At 35.3% G+C, this 20,440-nt stretch overlaps 2 protein-coding genes across 2 annotated transcripts in view; both read left to right on the plus strand.

Moving 5' to 3' along the window:
- Positions 1–797: 797 nt before the first annotated feature.
- On the plus strand, positions 798–2,357 carry LOC132548329 (serine-rich adhesin for platelets-like). Its single transcript, XM_060212185.1, has 2 exons — positions 798–945; positions 982–2,357. Exons 1-2 carry the CDS (start codon positions 798–800, stop codon positions 2,355–2,357), a joined length of 1,524 nt encoding a protein of 507 aa, XP_060068168.1.
- Positions 2,358–6,752: 4,395 nt separating this feature from the next.
- LOC132548330 (adenylyl cyclase-associated protein 1-like) overlaps positions 6,753–20,440 on the plus strand; it is a gene marked incomplete at its 5' end in the record, with an annotated part of 82,780 nt that continues 69,092 nt past the window's right edge. The window contains 2 exons of the mRNA XM_060212186.1: positions 6,753–6,902; positions 7,103–7,637. Coding sequence (XP_060068169.1) covers positions 6,753–6,902; positions 7,103–7,637 — 685 coding nt within the window. The remainder of the gene's footprint in view (positions 6,903–7,102; positions 7,638–20,440) is intronic.

A 20,440-nucleotide genomic window follows, 5' to 3' on the forward strand; every position in this document is an offset into this window, starting at 1 on the left:
GTAGGGAAAGCATGAGTACAGAGAGAATGAGTATGGAGAGCATGAGTACGGAGAGAATGAGTACGGAGAGAATGAGTACGGAGAGCATGAGTACGGAGAGCATGAGTACGGAGAGAATGAGTACGGAGAGCATGAGTACGGAGAGAGTGAGTACGGAAAGCGTGAGTACGGAGAGCGTGAGTACGGAGAGCGTGAGTAGGGAGAGAATGAGTACAGAGAGCATGAGTACGGAGAGAATGAGTACAGAGAGCATGAGTACAGAGAATATGAGTACGGAGAGCATGAGTACAGAGAGAATGAGTACAGAGAGAATGAGTACGGAGAGAATGAGTACGGAGAGCGTGAGTAAGGAGAGCATGAGTACAGAGAGAATGAGTACAGAGAGAATGAGTACGGAGAGAATGAGTACGGAGAGCGTGAGTAGGGAGAGCATGAGTACGGAGAGCATGAGTACGGAGAGAATGAGTATGGAGAGCGTGAGTAGGGAGAGAATGAGTACAGAGAGAATGAGTAGAGAGAGCATGAGTACGGAGAGAATGAGTACAGAGAGCATGAGTACGGAGAGCATGAGTATGGAGAGCATGAGTACAGAGAGAATGAGTACAGAGAGCATGAGTACAGAGAGAATGAGTACAGAGAGCATGAGTACGGAGAGTATGAGTACGGAGAGCATGAGTACAGAGAGAATGAGTACAGAGAGAATGAGTACGGAGAGAATGAGTACGGAGAGCGTGAGTACGGAGAGCGTGAGTACAGAGAGCGTGAGTACAAAGAGCGTGAGTATGTAGAGCGTGAGTATGGAAAGCATGAGTACGGAGAGAATGAGTACGGAGAGAATGAGTACGGAGAGCATGAGTACAGAGAGAATGAGTACGGAGAGCATGAGTACGGAGAGAATGAGTACGGAGAGCGTGAAAACAGAGAGAGTGAGTACAGAGAGCGTGAGTATGTAGAGCGTGAGTAGGGAAAGCATGAGTACAGAGAGAATGAGTATGGAGAGCATGAGTACGGAGAGAATGAGTACGGAGAGAATGAGTACGGAGAGCATGAGTACGGAGAGCATGAGTACGGAGAGAATGAGTACGGAGAGCATGAGTACGGAGAGAGTGAGTACGGAAAGCGTGAGTACGGAGAGCGTGAGTACGGAGAGCGTGAGTAGGGAAAGCATGAGTACGGAGAGAATGAGTACAGAGAGCATGAGTACGGAGAGAATGAGTACAGAGAGCATGAGTACAGAGAATATGAGTACGGAGAGCATGAGTACAGAGAGAATGAGTACAGAGAGAATGAGTACGGAGAGAATGAGTACGGAGAGCGTGAGTAAGGAGAGCATGAGTACAGAGAGAATGAGTACAGAGAGAATGAGTACGGAGAGAATGAGTACGGAGAGCGTGAGTAGGGAGAGCATGAGTACGGAGAGCATGAGTACGGAGAGAATGAGTATGGAGAGCGTGAGTAGGGAGAGAATGAGTACAGAGAGAATGAGTAGAGAGAGCATGAGTACGGAGAGAATGAGTACGGAGAGCATGAGTATGGAGAGCATGAGTACAGAGAGAATGAGTACAGAGAGCATGAGTACAGAGAGAATGAGTACAGAGAGCATGAGTACGGAGAGTATGAGTACGGAGAGCATGAGTACAGAGAGAATGAGTACGGAGAGAATGAGTACGGAGAGCGTGAGTAAGGAGAGAATGAGTACAGAGAGAATGAGTACGGAGAGAATGAGTACGGAGAGCGTGAGTAGGGAGAGCATGAGTACGGAGAGAATGAGTATGGAGAGCGTGAGTAGGGAGAGAATGAGTACAGAGAGAATGAGTAGAGAGAGCATGAGTACGGAGAGAATGAGTACAGAGAGCATGAGTACGGAGAGCATGAGTATGGAGAGCATGAGTACAGAGAGAATGAGTACAGAGAGCATGAGTACAGAGAGAATGAGTACAGAGAGCATGAGTACGGAGAGCGTGAGTACAGAGAGAATGAGTATGGAGAGCGTGAGTAGGGAGAGAATGAGTACAGAGAGCATGAGTACGGAGAGCATGAGTACAGAGAGCGTGAGTATGGAGAGCATGAGTACGGAGAGCATGAGTGCAGAGAGTGTGAGTACAGAGAGAGTGAAAACAGAGAACATGAGTATAGAGAGAATGAGTACAGAGAGAATGAGTATGGAGAGCGTGAGTACGGAGAGAATGAGTACGGAGAGCATGAGTACGGAGAGAATGAGTACGGAGAGCGTGAGTACGGAAAGCGTGAATACGGAGAGCGTGAGTACAGAGAGAATGAGTACAGAGAGCATGAGTGCAGAGAGAATGAGTATAGAGAGCATGAGTATGGAGAACATGATTAGGGAACATGAATAGGGTGCGTTGAGTAGGGAGCTCGAGTCAGGATTATGAGTAGGGAACACACACATCATATATTCACTTACATAGGTCAAAGCTGTAATCAACTGATGCATGAGCTAGTATATAGTAGCCCCCAACATTCTTATACAAGCCATGAGAGTTGTATTCAAGCAGTTGTAGATTGGTATGATAATGACAGGCCAATGGTAGCTAGAAAATTTAACATGTAATAGATTATTGATGATGTAGAGATTGAATTAAGGTAGATTAGTGAGGATGATGTGCATGATGGTAAAAGGGGGACAGTAGGTTGATGTCGAGAGAACATCAGTAATTAGAGACACCAAATTCATTAAGAAAAGGATGGAAACAGATCTATGGGTGTTTAAATTAACTCTGGATGTACAGGTTTTGTTAATTGGCAGTTGATTGTCGTGTTTTTTTGGGACAAAACAATTGTAATGTGAATTACATTTTAACAACTTAGCTTATTATTGAAATTGGATTGCGACTGCCATGATTCTGTTTTAAATCGATATCTTGTATCTATAACTTAGTGCCATCTTCTCTGTTTTTCATAAATTGATTCATTATATAAAACATTATTTATTTCCTAGCTCCCAAAAATGAATTGAATCAAGATTAGGATAATAGTGATATGTAACAAAAAAAAAGAAATTTGAAAATGTCTCAGTTTGAGGTTGCAAAGTTCAAATGAAGGCCTTGCTTGTTAAACAATGTGTCATCTCAAAAATACCTGCAAGTTGATATTTATTGAAGATTTCATCGAATGAAGACAACTTTTAGCCCGCATGATCAGCAAATTAAAATTGTCAGAATGTTTACAAATATGTTTATTTAAAGCATTTTAACAACTCTGATTACATGCAGAAGTTCTCAAAGTTTTACATATGTAGGTGTTAACACAATTTACAACCAGTTTAGACGTGAAAGTTTTTAAAATATTGTTTTTCTGTTTTAGGGTATACTCCAATAAGTTGTAAATTGCTTCATAAATTTGTAAATACATATCTGTGTAACTTTGTATCATTGAAATCATGCAGGAGTTTGATATTGGTCAAATGTGTGAACATTGCCATAGTTACAGGGCTTTATTGGTCAAATGTGTGAACATTGCCATAGTTACAGTACTTCATTGGTCAAATGTATAAACATTGCCATAGTTACAGGACTTCTGTTGAATAACACAAATTGTATGTTTTCTTTATTAAGTTGTACTGATATCAAAATGATTTCTCTCTAGTTTGGTTTTTCTTGGAACTAATCTTTGTGTTGTTATGTTTTATCAGTATCTATTTACAGTAAAACTCACTTGTGTTGAACACCCTTGAATCGAATACATCAGAGGAGTCAAATGTTTTATTTGGTTCCGATTTTTTCTCTTCTTTATTTTAGTAAATTAAACACAGATGATTCAAACAACGTTGAGTTGAATACTGCATTTGTGTCAAATGTATTTCATGGTCCATCCCTTCAAGCGTTGCCTTGTCTCCGGTAATAAATTCATGGCTTTGGTCTTAATGACTGAGTGTGATTGGTCAGCCGTATCGGTGTTAACAAGCCATATTGTAGTTTTTAATTGAACATTGATACCTGCGTTTAGACAGGAGCACAGGTAAAAGTTTGAATTGGTACAGAATTAAGCGATCAAACTTGGAAATAAAATACACTTTAGTCTTCATTCAAATTTTGTGGCAAGTTACGTTGTTTTGGGGAGCATTCTATAGTTTCACTGATACTCATGTCTTTTATATTAAGTTTAACAATGCATTTTTTGCAGATTTTGATCATAAAATTTTGTTAGAAGTGTGCAAACATTTGTTCATGAGCAATTTTTTTCATAATGAAATAAGAATTTATGGAATAAGAATCCTATGAACATAATGTTAGGAATCAGGTTTTAATGGTGAAATTTTGGTGAAAAGAAAACCCCTTAAACATAAGTTTGTAGACAGCAGTGTTTTTTTTTTTAGCAGTGGTGAAGGCTAAGATTATTGGTACAAGTATCCTTAAAGATGTTGTCAGCCAGCCATAGAAACCATGATTTGTGTTCTTCTCATCATCTTTTCTTTGTACACTTGTGGTTTTAAATCATATATATTGTAACAGACAATAATATCACTCTAAGAACGTTGAGTAAAAGTATCCTTTATCAGATTTTTTAGTCGTTAACTTCACTATTCACAATTAACTCATCAACCTAAGAATTCTAATGCCTCTGTGTATGTTTTTGGCTTGGGAGTTTAAATCAGAGAAATAGAGAAAATACCCCATGTTCGAGGTGTCCCAGGGCAGCTGTCTGGTCGATCTAGAAGTACTGCACATATGTAGTATGCCCCTCACCCAACCTTATACACATGTACAGATGTACATCGGAAGTAAAAACCTGCCTTGACTAACATGTGGTGATTTCATCATTTGAAAAAGAAGATATTCAAATGTGCCATTGAATCAACAGATAAACTCAAATGTCAAGGACTTGTGTACACTTTGTTGTACGTAAGACTGAACTTTTGGAAATATTGAATACAGTGCACACATATACTCTGGACTGTTAATTTCTTGAGGAGACTTAAGGATTGTCCAGAAAAGTGTCGACTTTTGATTCATACCATTAACCAGCAAGATTTGTGCTGAAAGTTTCAAATTTGGATTTTTTAAAGGGAAAATTTTTTCAACTAGACGTAACAAAAGCTGCTGGTGTCTTAACTCCACCAAATACACAAATAATGATGTGTAATGTGTCTATAAATAGATTCAGGATGGTTTAAATGCACTGACCTTGGCAGTGTGTAGTGTGTCTATAAATAGAACAGGGGAATGTTCTCTATGATTTTTGTGGAACTATAAGCTTCAAATTGTATACAGTAAATTTTACACCAGAATATATATCTGTATATATTCAGTTTGCAGACGATAGAAAAGACTTTTTCTGGAATTTACAAAGAAAGAACTTTTTAAAGTTGACCATAAAATCTATTGATAATTCTAGTTTTTTGAGGGTGATTAAATAGTTGAGAAAAAAAAACCTGTTTCTGAAATTCTATTTTTAGATTAGAATACCTGTCTATAATATCTACAGGTAGACATTATTAATCCACACCAGCCGGCTTTCTCACCTGTTAGGAATTTATCTTACCTTTACTTTTTATACCTGTCTGGGATAGAAGGTGTTTTGATTCTCTTCAGAGATCAGGTATTCTGTAATATTTACACTGTTGGGCGAGGTAAAGTTTAGACGTACGTTTTAAACTCTACGTTTAAACAGGTGTTGGGAAAATGATGGAGTGAATTTTCAGTGACAAACTTTTAAACAGGGATTATTGATCCTATGGAGGAGTGTTGTACCACTTCAGTGGTATATGTATGGTGGCCAGTTACATTGAACGTGGCCAGTTAGGTGGCTGCCATTTAGAAGTAAATATTGAGATTCTGTCGACATTTCTGTGATATCTCTGTGCTGACAACTAGTTGATACCTATCAGTGAGTGTGCTGGATGATATAACGGAAGAGACCTTCCATGTGAGGATTTATAGGAGAGAAACGAACACGCAGATAAACTTGTTTGATATGGAACTTTGATAAGATCATCGGTAAAAAGGATCGTGTATGAAATATCATTTAAGTCTTAAAGTTGTCCTGGTCGTGACCTAGCTCTGAGATGCTACTTTCACATTCAGCAGTTTGAAAACAAAATATAAATTGACTTTCAACAAGAACTCCTAATTGTCGTCAACTTTTCATGTTGGATGGAATATTGAAAACTCTTGATAAATATACAGGAATGATTTCTTTCTGAGTGAGTAAATTTTCAGACATCGAGTTATTGGAGGTTTGATGAGGAGCAGACGACACTTGAATTTGGAATTCACAACATATACCTAAGCTAATACCGTACACATATTGATCTTTGACCTGTCAAGAAAGTGGTGCGTTAAATCTGAAATAGGTGTTTTCCAGTTGCTAGTATTCAAATGATCTCTATTTTAATACTTAAATCCTTCGTAAACAACGCTGAAAGAGGGACCTTTTAAACAGCTCTATTTGTGGAAAGGTGTTGTCTGTTCGAAATTCAGATATGGATACGGTAGGACAATAGACTTTACTGTTGGAAAAATCTGCTGAGCAATTCAGAAAAGTTAGTTGTGTGCACGTGGTGACCCGGAAGTTTAACCTGAAGTTTAACCTTGTGTGTGTGCTTTTAACAAGTAGATCTGGTGCATGTAGAACTTTTACTTTTTAACTTTCACATCTATGCACCTGAACAAACCAGAACAGGTTTCAGGTTTCAGGTTTCATGGAAGACATTTTTCTCAACATATAATAGAGTTTGAAAACTGAGGTTGAAATCCAACAAAAAGAACATACTTACTGTTTTGTTGTGAAACAAGAATTATCTCCGTGTACATGTGTTGTGTACATATGTTGTGTACATATGTTACACCTACATTCTTAAGAAGGAAATCATAAGAAATCTATCAGCGTTAGGGACTTATAGACACATTACTTGTATACAGCATTGTTATAGTTGGGGAACGGTTTGTATTGTATACTTGTGTACTCTATCGTGTATATTCATGCACAGGCCATGAAGACAATGTGGATGTAATTAAGACAAAGTGTTGATGATCTGATGGAATTTTCTTCCTTTAATTCGGTCATTCACAAGTGATATCATTACATAAACATGTTTTGTTGTTGTGGTGAGCCAAGTGACTCAGAATCTGAATCATTTCAGGAGAAAAAGAGAACAGAATCATCTCAACCTACAGACAGTGTGACCTGCACATCACTTAGTGAGATTACCTCCCCTGTACAGGAAGTTGGTCACTCCCCAAAACAGGAACAGGAAGTCAAACTAAAAAAGGAGACCTCCCCAACACAGAAACAGGAAGTGAGTGAGGCTGAAGGGTACATCACCGGTGATAAAGTTATTAGTCAAGGTCAAGGACCAGAAGAAGGGGTAAGTGAGGAAAGTGTGACTCCTGCTTTTGTGGAAATTGAAGAGAAGGGAATTGAAGTACAGAGAGAGGAAGTTACTTATAAAGTGATAGAGGATATTCAGAGGGACGAAGAGGAACAATTGGATCTTGAAATCCAGCAAGCACAGGAGGAATTAGCCAAAGTTTGGGAACGAGTTAAAGCAGAAGAAGAGGAAATGTCGAGTGAAGCTTTGACATCAGCTGTGAACCGGCTTGAAGCCGTAGCTACCAGACTTGAAGCACTGGCTTTAAAGGCACCATCTACTAGTCGCGGAGCAAGTGCTGAACCAGGTTAGTATCTGTTTTTTTTTTTTTTTTTTTATTTGAATTCGACAGAAATAATTTGAGGTGATTACAATGACAATCAAATGTCATTGCCATCTGCCATCACACTTTAATAGCCATGAACCTATGACTTACATATTCAGCAGTTGACCCGATATCTCTTCAATAAGCCCACCTATATGTATCAATAATTGCTCTTTTGATGTCCTCTAAATTGCGCGATTTTGAGTTTGATGTATCATGCTGCTGATTGTTATAGAATAAATACGGTAACTATGGTAACAAGCCTTTTCATGTATCTACAATGAATTGTTGTATGTTTATATGTGTTTAATGTGATACACCTTGTAATAGTAACGGTAGACTAGTAGACCACAGATATGAGCGACAACCTGCAGGCAGTTTATGTAAAATGTCAATATAATGGGTCTGATATCTGTGCTGCTCTTGTGCATTTTAATCTATTTGGGAGATCAAACAACATTTTAAGTCATTTGAAATGTGGCATGAAGCAGTTATTGTGTTTTCAACAATGTAGTAGAGAGATTGCCTTTGACTTTAATTTACAAACACTAGTTGTCTTTCAATTTATAGTGGTGGCCTTTAGGGGTTTTGTTATCAAGGAGGGAAAGAATATGTAAATCACTTGTTTTGGAAAAACGATGATGTTGAAAAAGTTTAAATAGGAATTATGATTTATTTAAGTAACTGTTCTTTCAAAAAGTAAACATATTAACTTAGAATAAAAAAAAACTAAGTATTGCCATTAAAACATGAAATATTGAGTTATAGACACTAACAGGTACCAAGGACCCCCTGCAGTAGAAAGCATAAAAACATTCAATTATAGACACCAGCAGGTACTGTGGAACTCTTTCTATAGAAAATATGAAATGATCAGTTAGAGACACTAGCAGGTACCATGGACCTCTTGTCATATACAACATGAAATGATCAGTTGGAGACACTAACAGGTACCATGGACCTCTTGTCATAGACAACATGAAATGATCAGTTATAGACACCAGCAGGTACTGTGGACCTCTTGTCATAGACAACATGAAATGATCAGCTAGAGACACTAACAGGTACCATGGACCTCTTGTTATAGATATCATGAAATGATCAGTTAGAGACACTAGCAGGTACCATGGACCTCTTGTCATAGAAAACATGAAATGATCAGCTAGAGACACTAACAGGTACCATGGACCTCTTGTCATAGACAACATGAAATGATCAGTTAGAGACACTAACAGGTACCATGGACCTCTTGTCATAGAAAATTTGAAATGATCAGTTAGAGACACTAACAGGTACCATGGACCTCTTGTTATAGATATCATGAAATGATCAGTTAGAGACACTAGCAGATACCATGGACCCCTTTTCATAGACAACATGAAATGGTCAGTTAGAGACACTAACAGGTACCATGGACCACTTGTCAAAGAAAACATGAAATGATCAGTTAGAGACACTAACAGGTACCATGGACCCCTTGTCATAGAAAACATGAAATAAATAGTTAGAGACACTAACAGGTACCATGGACCTCTTGTTATAGACATTATGAAATGATCAGTTAGAGACACTAACAGGTACCATGGGCCTCTTGTCATAGTAATGAGAGCCGTTATCCATTCAGACTCTCTTTCTGTTCTACTAAGTCTTAGCAATAGAAATATCGAAAATATTTTCGTTCGTAATACCGTAATACTATATCATGAACTAGCCTTTAACTTTGGTATTGCTTTTTGCTGGGTTCCTGGGCACATGGAAATACCAGGCAATGAAAAAAGAGATCGTGCCACAAAGGAAGCATTATCATTACCACCTGTTGTTTTTAAACTTCATTACCGATTTTTAACCATTTATTAAACAAAGTTTAAAAGTTCAGTGGCATGAGGAATGGAATACCTATACAAAAAACAAATCGCACTCCGTTAAACCTGTTATCGGTGAATAGTCTCCAGGCTATAGAGACCATCACAGAGACGAAGTTGTCCTGTCCCGTCTTTGGATGGGTCATACATACCTTACACATTCATATATGTTGAAAGACGAAGATAATCCTTGGTGCATAGGATGTGATGAGCCGTTCACCGTAAAACATTTTTTATTGGACTGCATTGACCTTCTGTCTACTAGAGAACGTTTTTATTGTAACATTACATGCTTAAAATCCCTTTTTGAAACTGTTGAGAATTGTAAAATTCTACATTACCTGAAAGATGTTGGTCTATATAATAGGCTATGATGCACCATTTTAATCTAATGTGTTAACATACCCATTTAAGATTTTTAACATTTGTCTTTTACATTTTGGTTTGTTAAATGTTATTTCCTTTCGGATCGCTGTGTGTTGTTACCGTTTGATGGCCCTAATGACCTTTTATGTGTTGACAGGCCGTTTAAGAATGTAATTATAATTATGATAATTGTCATAGAAAACATGAAATCAGATACAAGTAGAGCTGTAACAATAGTCGAATCATCAATGTATTGCGATAACCATGATGACCCATTGCCATAGAAACCCAGAAATATTCCCTTATAGATGTTAACCGATACCGTGGTCCTCTTACTATCGAAAACTTTTTAAAATCTTGAAGTAATAGCAAACCTTGAATGATGGAATTTTAAAAAAACTTTATGTAATTGCGCAGAAATCGGCTAGATGTTATATTAATATGAACAAATGCATTAGACTTCCTGTCATCATGGTCATACAAAACCTGAAAGTTAAGAATCAATGGGAAAGCTGGCTATATATGGATTCTAACTTCTCTAACATGACAAACCTACAGCACAGACATACTCCACAGCTAATTGATAGTGATGATTACTCTGTCTGATTTAGGATTGACAAAAAAATAAATGTGTTTCCTGGTAGCATTTTGGAAACAACTGGAGATAGGAAGATAGGTAGGTTGGCAATAAATTTTGTCTAACGAATATTTTTATATGGTTTATACAGGAGAGAGATCTTGACTTTAACAGTGCTTCTTTGAAAACTGCCCTGAAAAAATTAGGGTAGTCACAAAATATTGTGTTAGGTAGCTTTAGGGTTACTGTAAACAAGAAATTTCTTTTGTTTGGCCTTAGGTGTTTCTATGCTTTATGAAGACTTATATCCTATAAATTGTATAGTGTCCTGTGTCTGGTGGTTGATGTCTTGACAGTAAGAAGAATTGTAGCTAGAATTAGAGGGATTTAAAACAAGACACAAACATTTCGGACATCTGTCATTATAGTCTGCCGTTGTGATAAGTGGTCGCCCATAATTTACACACTTAATCAATAACTTTTCATCTTATTACTGACGGACTTTTTGCTTTTCTAGAATATAGAATGGAAATGATAATGAAAAATACTGCAGTCCTATTCCATAAAGTCATCAAATTGACGTTTCCAAATATGATCAAAGAAAAATAATTTTTCATGTGCCTATTGACAAGATGCATTAGGTTATGGTGTTGTCTGCCAGTCATTAAGTTTGATTTCTTTGCAGAATTACTCCCACATTTTCCCAATTACCTTTCAAACTTGTTCGAGTTAAGCACTACAACTGAAAGTTTTGTTTTCCAGAACAGCAATTTGCAGGAGTGCCCTTTATAAGTTTCATAACCTTTACCTTGTCAGAAGATTTTGACCTTCTGTTTTTGACTTATTTCTTTCAAACTTGGCATTTAATTGTGTTTTCATGAACAGAAGTTCCATTTAAAAACTTTGGAGGAGTTATTTACTTTCGTTTTTAAGCACCTTTTTTTATGTCTGGAGATCTTTCATTTTTAAACCAATTTCTTTGAAACTTGGTTGGCTACTCAACCATAATATGAAATTTCTTTGTCACTGAATGACAGTTAGATTCAGTTATTTTTGGAACAGTTTTCACTGTGGGTTTTTCAATATTTTAATCTTGCATGTATATCCCATTAATCAGTTAACTTATTTCTTTAAAACTGATCAAGTTTTAATAAACATGGCATTATATTTTTTTCCTGAATGTTTTGATTCAACAAATTTTGGGGGAGTTATTGCCCTTTGTTTTCTTCAGCATTTAAATCCTCTTCAGAAATCCATTCCCACAATTTTCAACCAATATCTTGCAAACTCCTTAGACTTAGTTGCTATGAGGTTATATTTTCTTGATCAGCATTTTGATTTAACGAATTTGGAAGAGAAATTGCATTTGTTGTCTTTTTTTTAATATTTTGATCTTGTCTCTATATCCTATTCATCAATTGTTAACTAATTTATCTTTGATGATGTTTTGATTCAAGAATTTTTGGAGTTATTGCCCTTTGTTTTCTGCAGCAATTATATTCTGTCCAAAGATCTCCCATAGTTTTCCGCTGTGATCTCTTTCAACTTCTCAGGGCTTAATTGCAGTGACATAAAGTTGTATTTTCTTGAAAAACATATTGATTCAATAATTTTTGTAAGAGTTTTTACGCTTTGTCTTTTCAGCACTTAGATTTCTCCGTATAAATCCTCTGTCAGTCGTTAACCTATTCCTTTGAAACTTGATAAGGTTGATTAATCATGGCATGATGTTTTTCTTTTCCTGGAAGGCATTTTGATTCTACAATTCTCTGTTTTTTCTAGCATTTTAATCTTGTTTATAGATACAGTTAAAAAAAAGATTCACGAACCCTGTCTTAAAATCTTGTTTACTGAGATCTTTACGTGATTCAGGGATTTAGGTTCATACACAAGTTTTACATGTTTAAAAAAAGATTCATGAAATTTGTCTTAGAGACTTGTGTACCAAGATCTATCATTACAAGGTATCTACATTAGAAACACAGAAAGTGAAAGAAAGGTCAAGGGGTTTTCTTGTTGGTTTCATTGGCTGCTATATATAGTAGCATTGTTAAGACAGGCTATTGGAGATGATTGTTATCATTACACAGAGATATCTGTTTTAATTGGCTGTACTTGAATCTGACCATTACAGTTTTATAGAAAATAAAACACATTTTTGACATGATAATCCCATCTTTGCTGTCTGGTGTGTTATTTAGAAATCCAATTATTTCCTAAATTCCAATACTGCAGGGCGTCGGCTTGAAACTTTAATCTCTTTTTTGTTTGCTTACCATGAATAATTACTGGATGTAGATTTCAACGTTATGTCATGGCTGCCGTTTATTGGTAGCTTACTATAAAATGAGAACAATTAAACACAGGTTTATCTTAGATATGTCTGTTGACTGTTTCCTAACAATGATATAGCTGATACACCATTGAGATTTATTACGCATGTTGTTTATATTGCTTTAATGAATATTAAAAATTAATGTTTAGTTTTTATTTGATAGGAAGATTATGCTGATAAAATACTACAAGATATGAATTCGTCAGTTTATGTGAAAACTTGTTGCAGTACGCGTGAAATGTTGTGGTCCTCAAACATCAGCACATTGTTGGCTCTGTCCCATATAGCTGAGCTAAACATCTGAGCTTTAACTGGTATATTGATAGAGGCTCAACTGTGTGTGGACGGGTGTTAAGGATTAGTGAAACAAAGGACTTGTCTAGCAATCATACTGTATGGTAAATGTGTTAACTGCAAAGTTGCTTGACTCTATAAATCTGGTATGTTAAAATGTAAACAAAGTTAAACAAAGTTTTCCCTTAACTCTATAAATCTCTATAAATCTGGTATGTTAAAATTAAACTCTATAAAATGTTGGTCCCTTAACTCTATAAATCTGGTATGTTAAAATGTAAACAAAGTTGGTCCCTCCACTCTATAAATCTGGTATGTTAAAATGTAAACAAAGTTGGTCCCTTAACTCTATAAATCTGGTATGTTAAAATGTTAACAAAGTTGTTCCCTTAACTCTATAAATCTGGTATGTTATTAAACTGGTATGTTAAAATGTTAAACAAAGTTGTTCCCTCTAACTCCTATAAATCTGGTATGTTAAAATGTAAAATAAACAAAGTTGTTCCCTTAACTCTATAAATCTGGTATGTTAAAATGTTAACAAAGTTGTTCCCTTAACTCTATAAATCTGGTATGTTAGAATGTAAACAAAGTTGTTCCCTTAACTCTATAAATCTGGTATGTTAGAATGTAAACAAAGTTGTTCCCTTAACTCTATAAATCTGGTATGTTAAAATGTAAACAAAGTTGTTCCCTTAACTCTATAAATCTGGTATGTTAAAATGTAAACAAAGTTGTTCCCTTAACTCTATAAATCTGGTATGTTAAAATGTTAAAAAGTTGGTCCCTTAACTCTATAAATCTGGTATGTTAAAATGTAAACAAAGTTGTTCCCTTAACTCTATAAATCTGGTATGTTAAAATGTAAACAAAGTTGGTCCCTTAACTCTATAAATCTGGTATGTTAAAATGTAAACAAAGTTGTTCCCTTAACTCTATAAATCTGGTATGTTAAAATGTAAACAAAGTTGTTCCCTTAACTCTATAAATCTGGTATGTTAAAATGTAAACAAAGTTGGTCCCTTAACTCTATAAATCTGGTATGTTAAAATGTAAACAAAGTTGTTCCCTTAACTCTATAAATCTGGTATGTTAAAATTAGTTGTTCCCTTAACTCTATAAAATGTTAAAAAACAAAGTTGTTCCCTTAACTCTATAAATCTGGTATGTTAAAATGTAAACAAAACTCTATAAATCTGGTATGTTAGAATGTTAACAAAGTTGTTCCCTTAACTCTATAAATCTGGTATGTTAAAATGTAAACAAAGTTGTTCCCTTAACTCTATAAATCTGGTATGTTAAAATGTAAACAAAGTTGTTCCCTTAACTCTATAAATCTGGTATGTTAGAATGTTAACAAAGTTGTTCCCTTAACTCTATAAATCTGGTATGTTAAAATGTAAACAAAGTTGTTCCCTTGACTCTATAAATCTGGTATGTTAAAATGTAAACAAAGTTGTTCCCTTAACTCTATAAATCTGGTATGTTAAAATGTAAACAAAGTTGGTCCCTTAACTCTATAAATCTGGTATGTTAAAATGTAAACAAAGTTGGTCCCTCCACTCTATAAATCTGGTATGTTAGAATGTTAAAAAGTTGTTCCCTTAACTCTATAAATCTGGTATGTTAAAATGTAAACAAAGTTGTTCCCTTAACTCTATAAATCTGGTATGTTAAAATGTAAACAAAGTTGTTCCCTTAACTCTATAAATCTGGTATGTTAAAATGTAAACAAAGTTGGTCCCTTAACTCTATAAATCTGGTATGTTAAAATGTAAACAAAGTTGTTCCCTCTATAAATCTGGTATGTTAAATCAAAGGTATGTTAAATCTGGTATGTTAAAAAACAAAGTTGTTCCCTTAACTCTATAAATCTGGTATGTTAAAATGTAAACAAAGTTGTTCCCTTAACTCTATAAATCTGGTATGTTAAAATGTAAACAAAGTTGTTCCCTTAACTCTATAAATCTGGTATGTTAAAATGTAAACAAAGTTGTTCCCTTAACTCTATAAATCTGGTATGTTAAAATGTTAACAAAGTTGTTCCCTTAACTCTATAAATCTGGTATGTTAAAATGTAAACAAAGTTGTTCCCTTAACTCTATAAATCTGGTATGTTAAAATGTAAACAAAGAACTCTATAAACTGGTAAATGTAAACAAAGTTGTCCCTTAACTCTATAAATCTGGTATGTTAAAATGTAAACAAAGTTGTTTCCTTAACTCTATAAATCTGGTATGTTAAAATGTAAACAAAGTTGGTCCCTTAACTCTATAAATCTGGTATGTTAAAATGTAAACAAAGTTGGTCCCTTAACTCTATAAATCTGGTATGTTAAAATGTAAACAAAGTTGTTCCCTTAACTCTATAAATCTGGTATGTTAAAATGTAAACAAAGTTGTTCCCTTAACTCTATAAATCTGGTATGTTAAAATGTAAACAAAGTTGGTCCCTCCACTCTATAAATCTGGTATGTTAAGATGTAAACAAAGTTGTTCCCTTAACTCTATAAATCTGGTATGTTAAAATGTAAACAAAGTTGGTCCCTTAACTCTATAAATCTGGTATGTTAGAATGTTAACAAAGTTGTTCCCTTAACTCTATAAATCTGGTATGTTAGAATGTAAACAAAGTTGGTCCCTCCACTCTATAAATCTGGTATGTTAGAATGTAAACAAAGTTGGTCCCTTAACTCTATAAATCTGGTATGTTAAAATGTAAACAAAGTTGTTTGACTCTATAAATCCATTGGTTCATTGGAATACTGTATAAAATGGAGTTTTTTTTCCACTGGACTCAATTTCCACATTTTAACTGAATTTTAAAATTTCGCTGCATTGTTTTCTTTCACTTTTGACGCGCAGAATTATGAAATATTACAACAAAGGCTATATGATATGACATTGTGATGTTAATTTCAACCTGTATGTGTTAGTGACAATCCTTTTTCTAAAGTTATCTTTGTAATACTTATGTCATCTGATCCGGACTTCGTGCTTCGTCTGTTGTTGTGCGTAAATTTTTTCTTTAAAAGCCTATTCCACATTCATACCTGATTTATTTCATCCAAATTTTGTCTGATGCATCAGTGGATGAGTGTTATCATTTCTTAAATTCAGAATTTTGATTCGACCCTAATGGGTTGAGGGACAGGTCCCCAAAAGGGGAGGTGTTGAAATTAGGTTTTATTGACCAGCTTTCAAGGGTGCAGGTGTCAAATATGTTTAAATCTTGAAACGACTTCTTCTCGATAACCAAATGGCAGGGGATGATGATATAAGGCCTGTAGCATGCTAGGATGTAGGGTTACCAAATTTGTTAATATGAATGACATTGACCCTCTTTCAAGATAACAGGTATCAAAGTGTTAAAATGTCAGAATGACTTCTCCTCAAGAACCAAAAGGCCCAGAGTGCTGATATTGGATGAAATTTTAAGGTGACAGGGATCAGATATTTTGAAATGATTACCGGTAAGCAACTTCTTTTCAATAACCGAAAGCCAAGACTCCTGATATCTAGGCCTGTATCATGCTTTTTCAATTTATTGTAGGCCTATTTGACCTCTTTCATAGTCAGATGACCTTTAAGGCCCTTGAGCCTCTTATTTAGAGTAAATTGGTAATTTTTCTGTATCAATGTCAGTGCTTAGATAGAGTATGAAATCTGTTGATATGATAAATACCTTTGGCATAATTTTCATTGGATCTTTATTATGCTGTCAAAATAAGAGCAACATTAACAGTATGAGAATGGTTTATTCCCACCTAATTTAAATATGCTTAGTTGTTTTCCTTTTTTAGCTTATCTGGCCCAAAATGGAGTGGGTTCTTTAAAATCCTACTCCTTCTGTAGGAGGGAATTGATATTTCCAAAATTTAGTCAGAACTTTTCTTGTGGAAGTTTTGTTTAAGAAGTGGATTCTGGCTCCCTGGGATGGGAGGGATAGACACAATTGGAGGAAAAGGAACAGATTCCATAAAATCCTACGTTTTGATTCGGAAGGATTAGATATCACCAAGATTTGGTTTGTGGTGTTCTTGGGTGAAGGAAACTATGTTCTGTATAAACAGTGGATCCTGGCCCCCTAGGGCGGGAGAGGTGGGCCCAATTGGGGAAATGTAAGTTCTTAAGAAGTCCTTCTTCCACTCAAGGATATTGTTCATGTTTGGTCTGAAGCAATTTTTTTATGAGTAGTGAATCTGACTTCTTTTTTACCACAAGGATGGGACCAAATAGGTTTATCAGAAATTGTTTGTCAAGTTTATTGGCTGAATAGCTAATGCATGCCTCTTAGGCCTTTTGTTTTGTTCTTGGGCTAGAACAGCTAAGACCCAAACCCACACATTCAATCCCCAATCCATCATAAATACTATAGGTAAAATATATTCTTCATTGCCATCTCAAGTTTTGATTGTTAAGATGAGTTGATATGTAGTGAGCAACATAAGATATATCTAACATAGAGGAATGCCTTGGCCCTTCTCTCTCAGTGTTGTGAAAGGGGAGGTAATCCTTACTTATTTTGAGGACAACCTAAAAAAAATACAATAAAAACTAAAAACCCCTGAACATGTTCATTAAGCCGTACACAAAATTTGACATCAGATATAACAGATTGATGACAGATATTGCGTCACATGTTAGATAATCTGAGAATGTAGTATTTCATCTTTCCCGTTAATGATGAGTTGAATTAATGATAACAAAAAAAGGTTGATATTGGGATGAGGAATGGGACGAGAATATGAGAATAAAATTAATGGAGATTTTATTATCAAAACATGTAGTTAGACATTATTATGAATATATTCTCAAATTCTTTAATGTGCAAAAAGCATGCCGACAAATTATATGTAAAAATTTAAAGATAAAAAGTTTTCATGATGATATAATGTTTTTAGATGTAGTTTAACAGGAGCCAGGCAAGAGTAATGCCTATACCATACCAGGCCAATGCAGGCAATAAATCATCACCTTGATGTCCTGAGTGTAATCTCTGGTATTATTAAATGGTTTGTCATAACTCACTACATTCATCATTGTGGAATATCTTTGTTTTGAAGATTTTGTCCGCCCACTCGGCATCTGGTCACAGGTTTGAGTAAGACCAGGCATTTCTTCAACTGAAAAAGTTTTGAAAATATTTCAAAATTTGAAAAAAAAAAAGTTTCCATCTTGAGATTCTTATGTAAAAGGTTGATACGGCATCCCACTGGATGATAAGATGGAAGTTTTCTTGGAGGCGTTGTCGGTGTAATAAAAGCAGTGATCTGACAGAGATTCTCAAATGCCAGAAATTTGAAATAGAAAAAATACATCTTTGGAATTGTGTTTTTCATGAAAGATTGATAAAATAATTACAAACTATAATAAATAACTCACTTTTGCTAGTTAACAACAGAATGGTTGTCTGAGAAGTTGGGGGAGGGGACCTGGTTATGTAACATGGATGGGGATGTTTTGTGTGGTGATATAACAATAGTGTGGGGGTGAGAGAAGGATCGGCCTGGTGATATAACAAGGATAGTCTGGGGATGGGGAGTGAGGGTGGTGAGGGGGTGGGCGGTGGTGGTCTGATTTTACAATTATAGTTGTGGGGATCTGGTTATATAACAACTGTATGCACTTCTGTATCAGTGCAGATCTCTTTTCTTAAGGTGATAACATGCATTGCTCATGTTTTTATTCATATGCAAAATAATGCTGAATGTCTTTTGGTGTTTGGTTTTATGTACGGGTAGTGTCCAATATTCTTCTGTCTTAGTCCTTAATCAAGTGTCATACAGGTTTTAACACTAAGCTATACCTGAGGCAGATTAAAACCAGGGTGAAGTGAGAAGACAACCTGAATGCATATGTATTCATGTTTTTTGTACTTTTTTTTACTGTTATGAAAGTTAAACAAATTAAAGCACATGTAGAGCTACATTAGTTATGTTATATGTACTAGTTAAGGGTGGGGGCACATTTGTGATCAATCAAGGTCTCATATGTAATTAGTGATCGTTTTAGCATGCCACCTGTGTACAATGCTGCAGTGATGTCGAGTCTGGATCTTAGAGAAAGTGATTGCCACCATTACAGAATGAATTCTTTTGAAGATTTCGGGGTCAGGGTTCGACTATAGAAATTATTACCCAAAGCTATAATTATATTTTAAACATGGTACAGCGTGGATCTTTTAAAGTGCCTGGTAAAAATATAGTTCTGCAAATTATTATGGGAATTTCATAATTAGCTTATGAACATTTTTAACTGTAGGAAATATCAAAGATTTGTGTCTTAAAAATTAATATTCAAAATTCCAGAATTATCTTTTGATCACAAAGGTGCCAAAGAATGATTAGAGGGTCGTAAAAATGGATTTATTTGCTTTGAACTTGTTTGAATGTGTAATTATAAAGAATCGTTGAGATAGTCATGTGATTGATCAGAAAAGAAATGCATTCCTGTGCATGTCGATCATCATGTCGCTGAGCATTTGCTTTGTGTCACATAATTACGGAGTTATGTTGGGACATGTGACACACATGTATCTAATGCTTGTTGATGGTGGCAGAGCTGGCCACATCTAAAGTTTCTGCCTATAGTACAGTTGACACCAAACTGTATTTGTATTAGATAAGCATGTAATATGTGACACGCCCTTGACCTCTTATTGATATCAATGGACTACAAAGTCTGGAAAAAATTAAGATGTCTACTCCTCTCTAACTCTCTTTTCCTGAACCATTACTCAGAAATTCAGTGTTAATAATCAAAGTAGTCAGCAACTTTCTTCCTTTTTCATTCTTATTTCTGTCCTCTTTTTTCAGTCTTTGATAACATTGGTCTATTTAACCTCAGGTGAACGTCGAATGACATGTGGTTCTGTGATCCCTACCCATGGTGGTTTGTGTTCCTCATGAAGCTGAGTAACAGATTGGTCTCTTTAAACAGACCTTTACTTTCCCCATAGTTTTTATTTACTTTTTTTTAATCTTTCTTTCCATTCTCTGCCATCTTAGATTCTTTATCTTTTTTAAACTTTCTTTGTCATTTTCTGTTTTTTTTTCTTTCTTTCATTCATTTCTTTATATTCTCTTTGTTTTCTTTCTCAAATACCCTTCTTTTCAGTTACGTAATTATTCTATCCTTCAACAGATCATTTTTCTTTCCTTCATAATCCGCCTATTTCCTGCTTGACTATTTTTCTTTCCATTCTCTTTTTTTTTCTTTCATATTCTTATTTCTTTCATTTCTTTAATTTCTCTGATTTTCATTTTTTTTCTTCATCCTCTTAAATGCTTTTTTTCTTCTTTCTATCCAATCGCCATTAACTTATTTTACCATCTCTCTCATCTTCTTAA

Source organism: Ylistrum balloti, unplaced genomic scaffold (assembly GCF_031769215.1).
Source record: "Ylistrum balloti isolate Yb309-2 unplaced genomic scaffold, AGI_CSIRO_Ybal_v1 Utg370008, whole genome shotgun sequence".
In the NCBI taxonomy this organism is placed as follows: domain Eukaryota; kingdom Metazoa; phylum Mollusca; class Bivalvia; order Pectinida; family Pectinidae; genus Ylistrum; species Ylistrum balloti.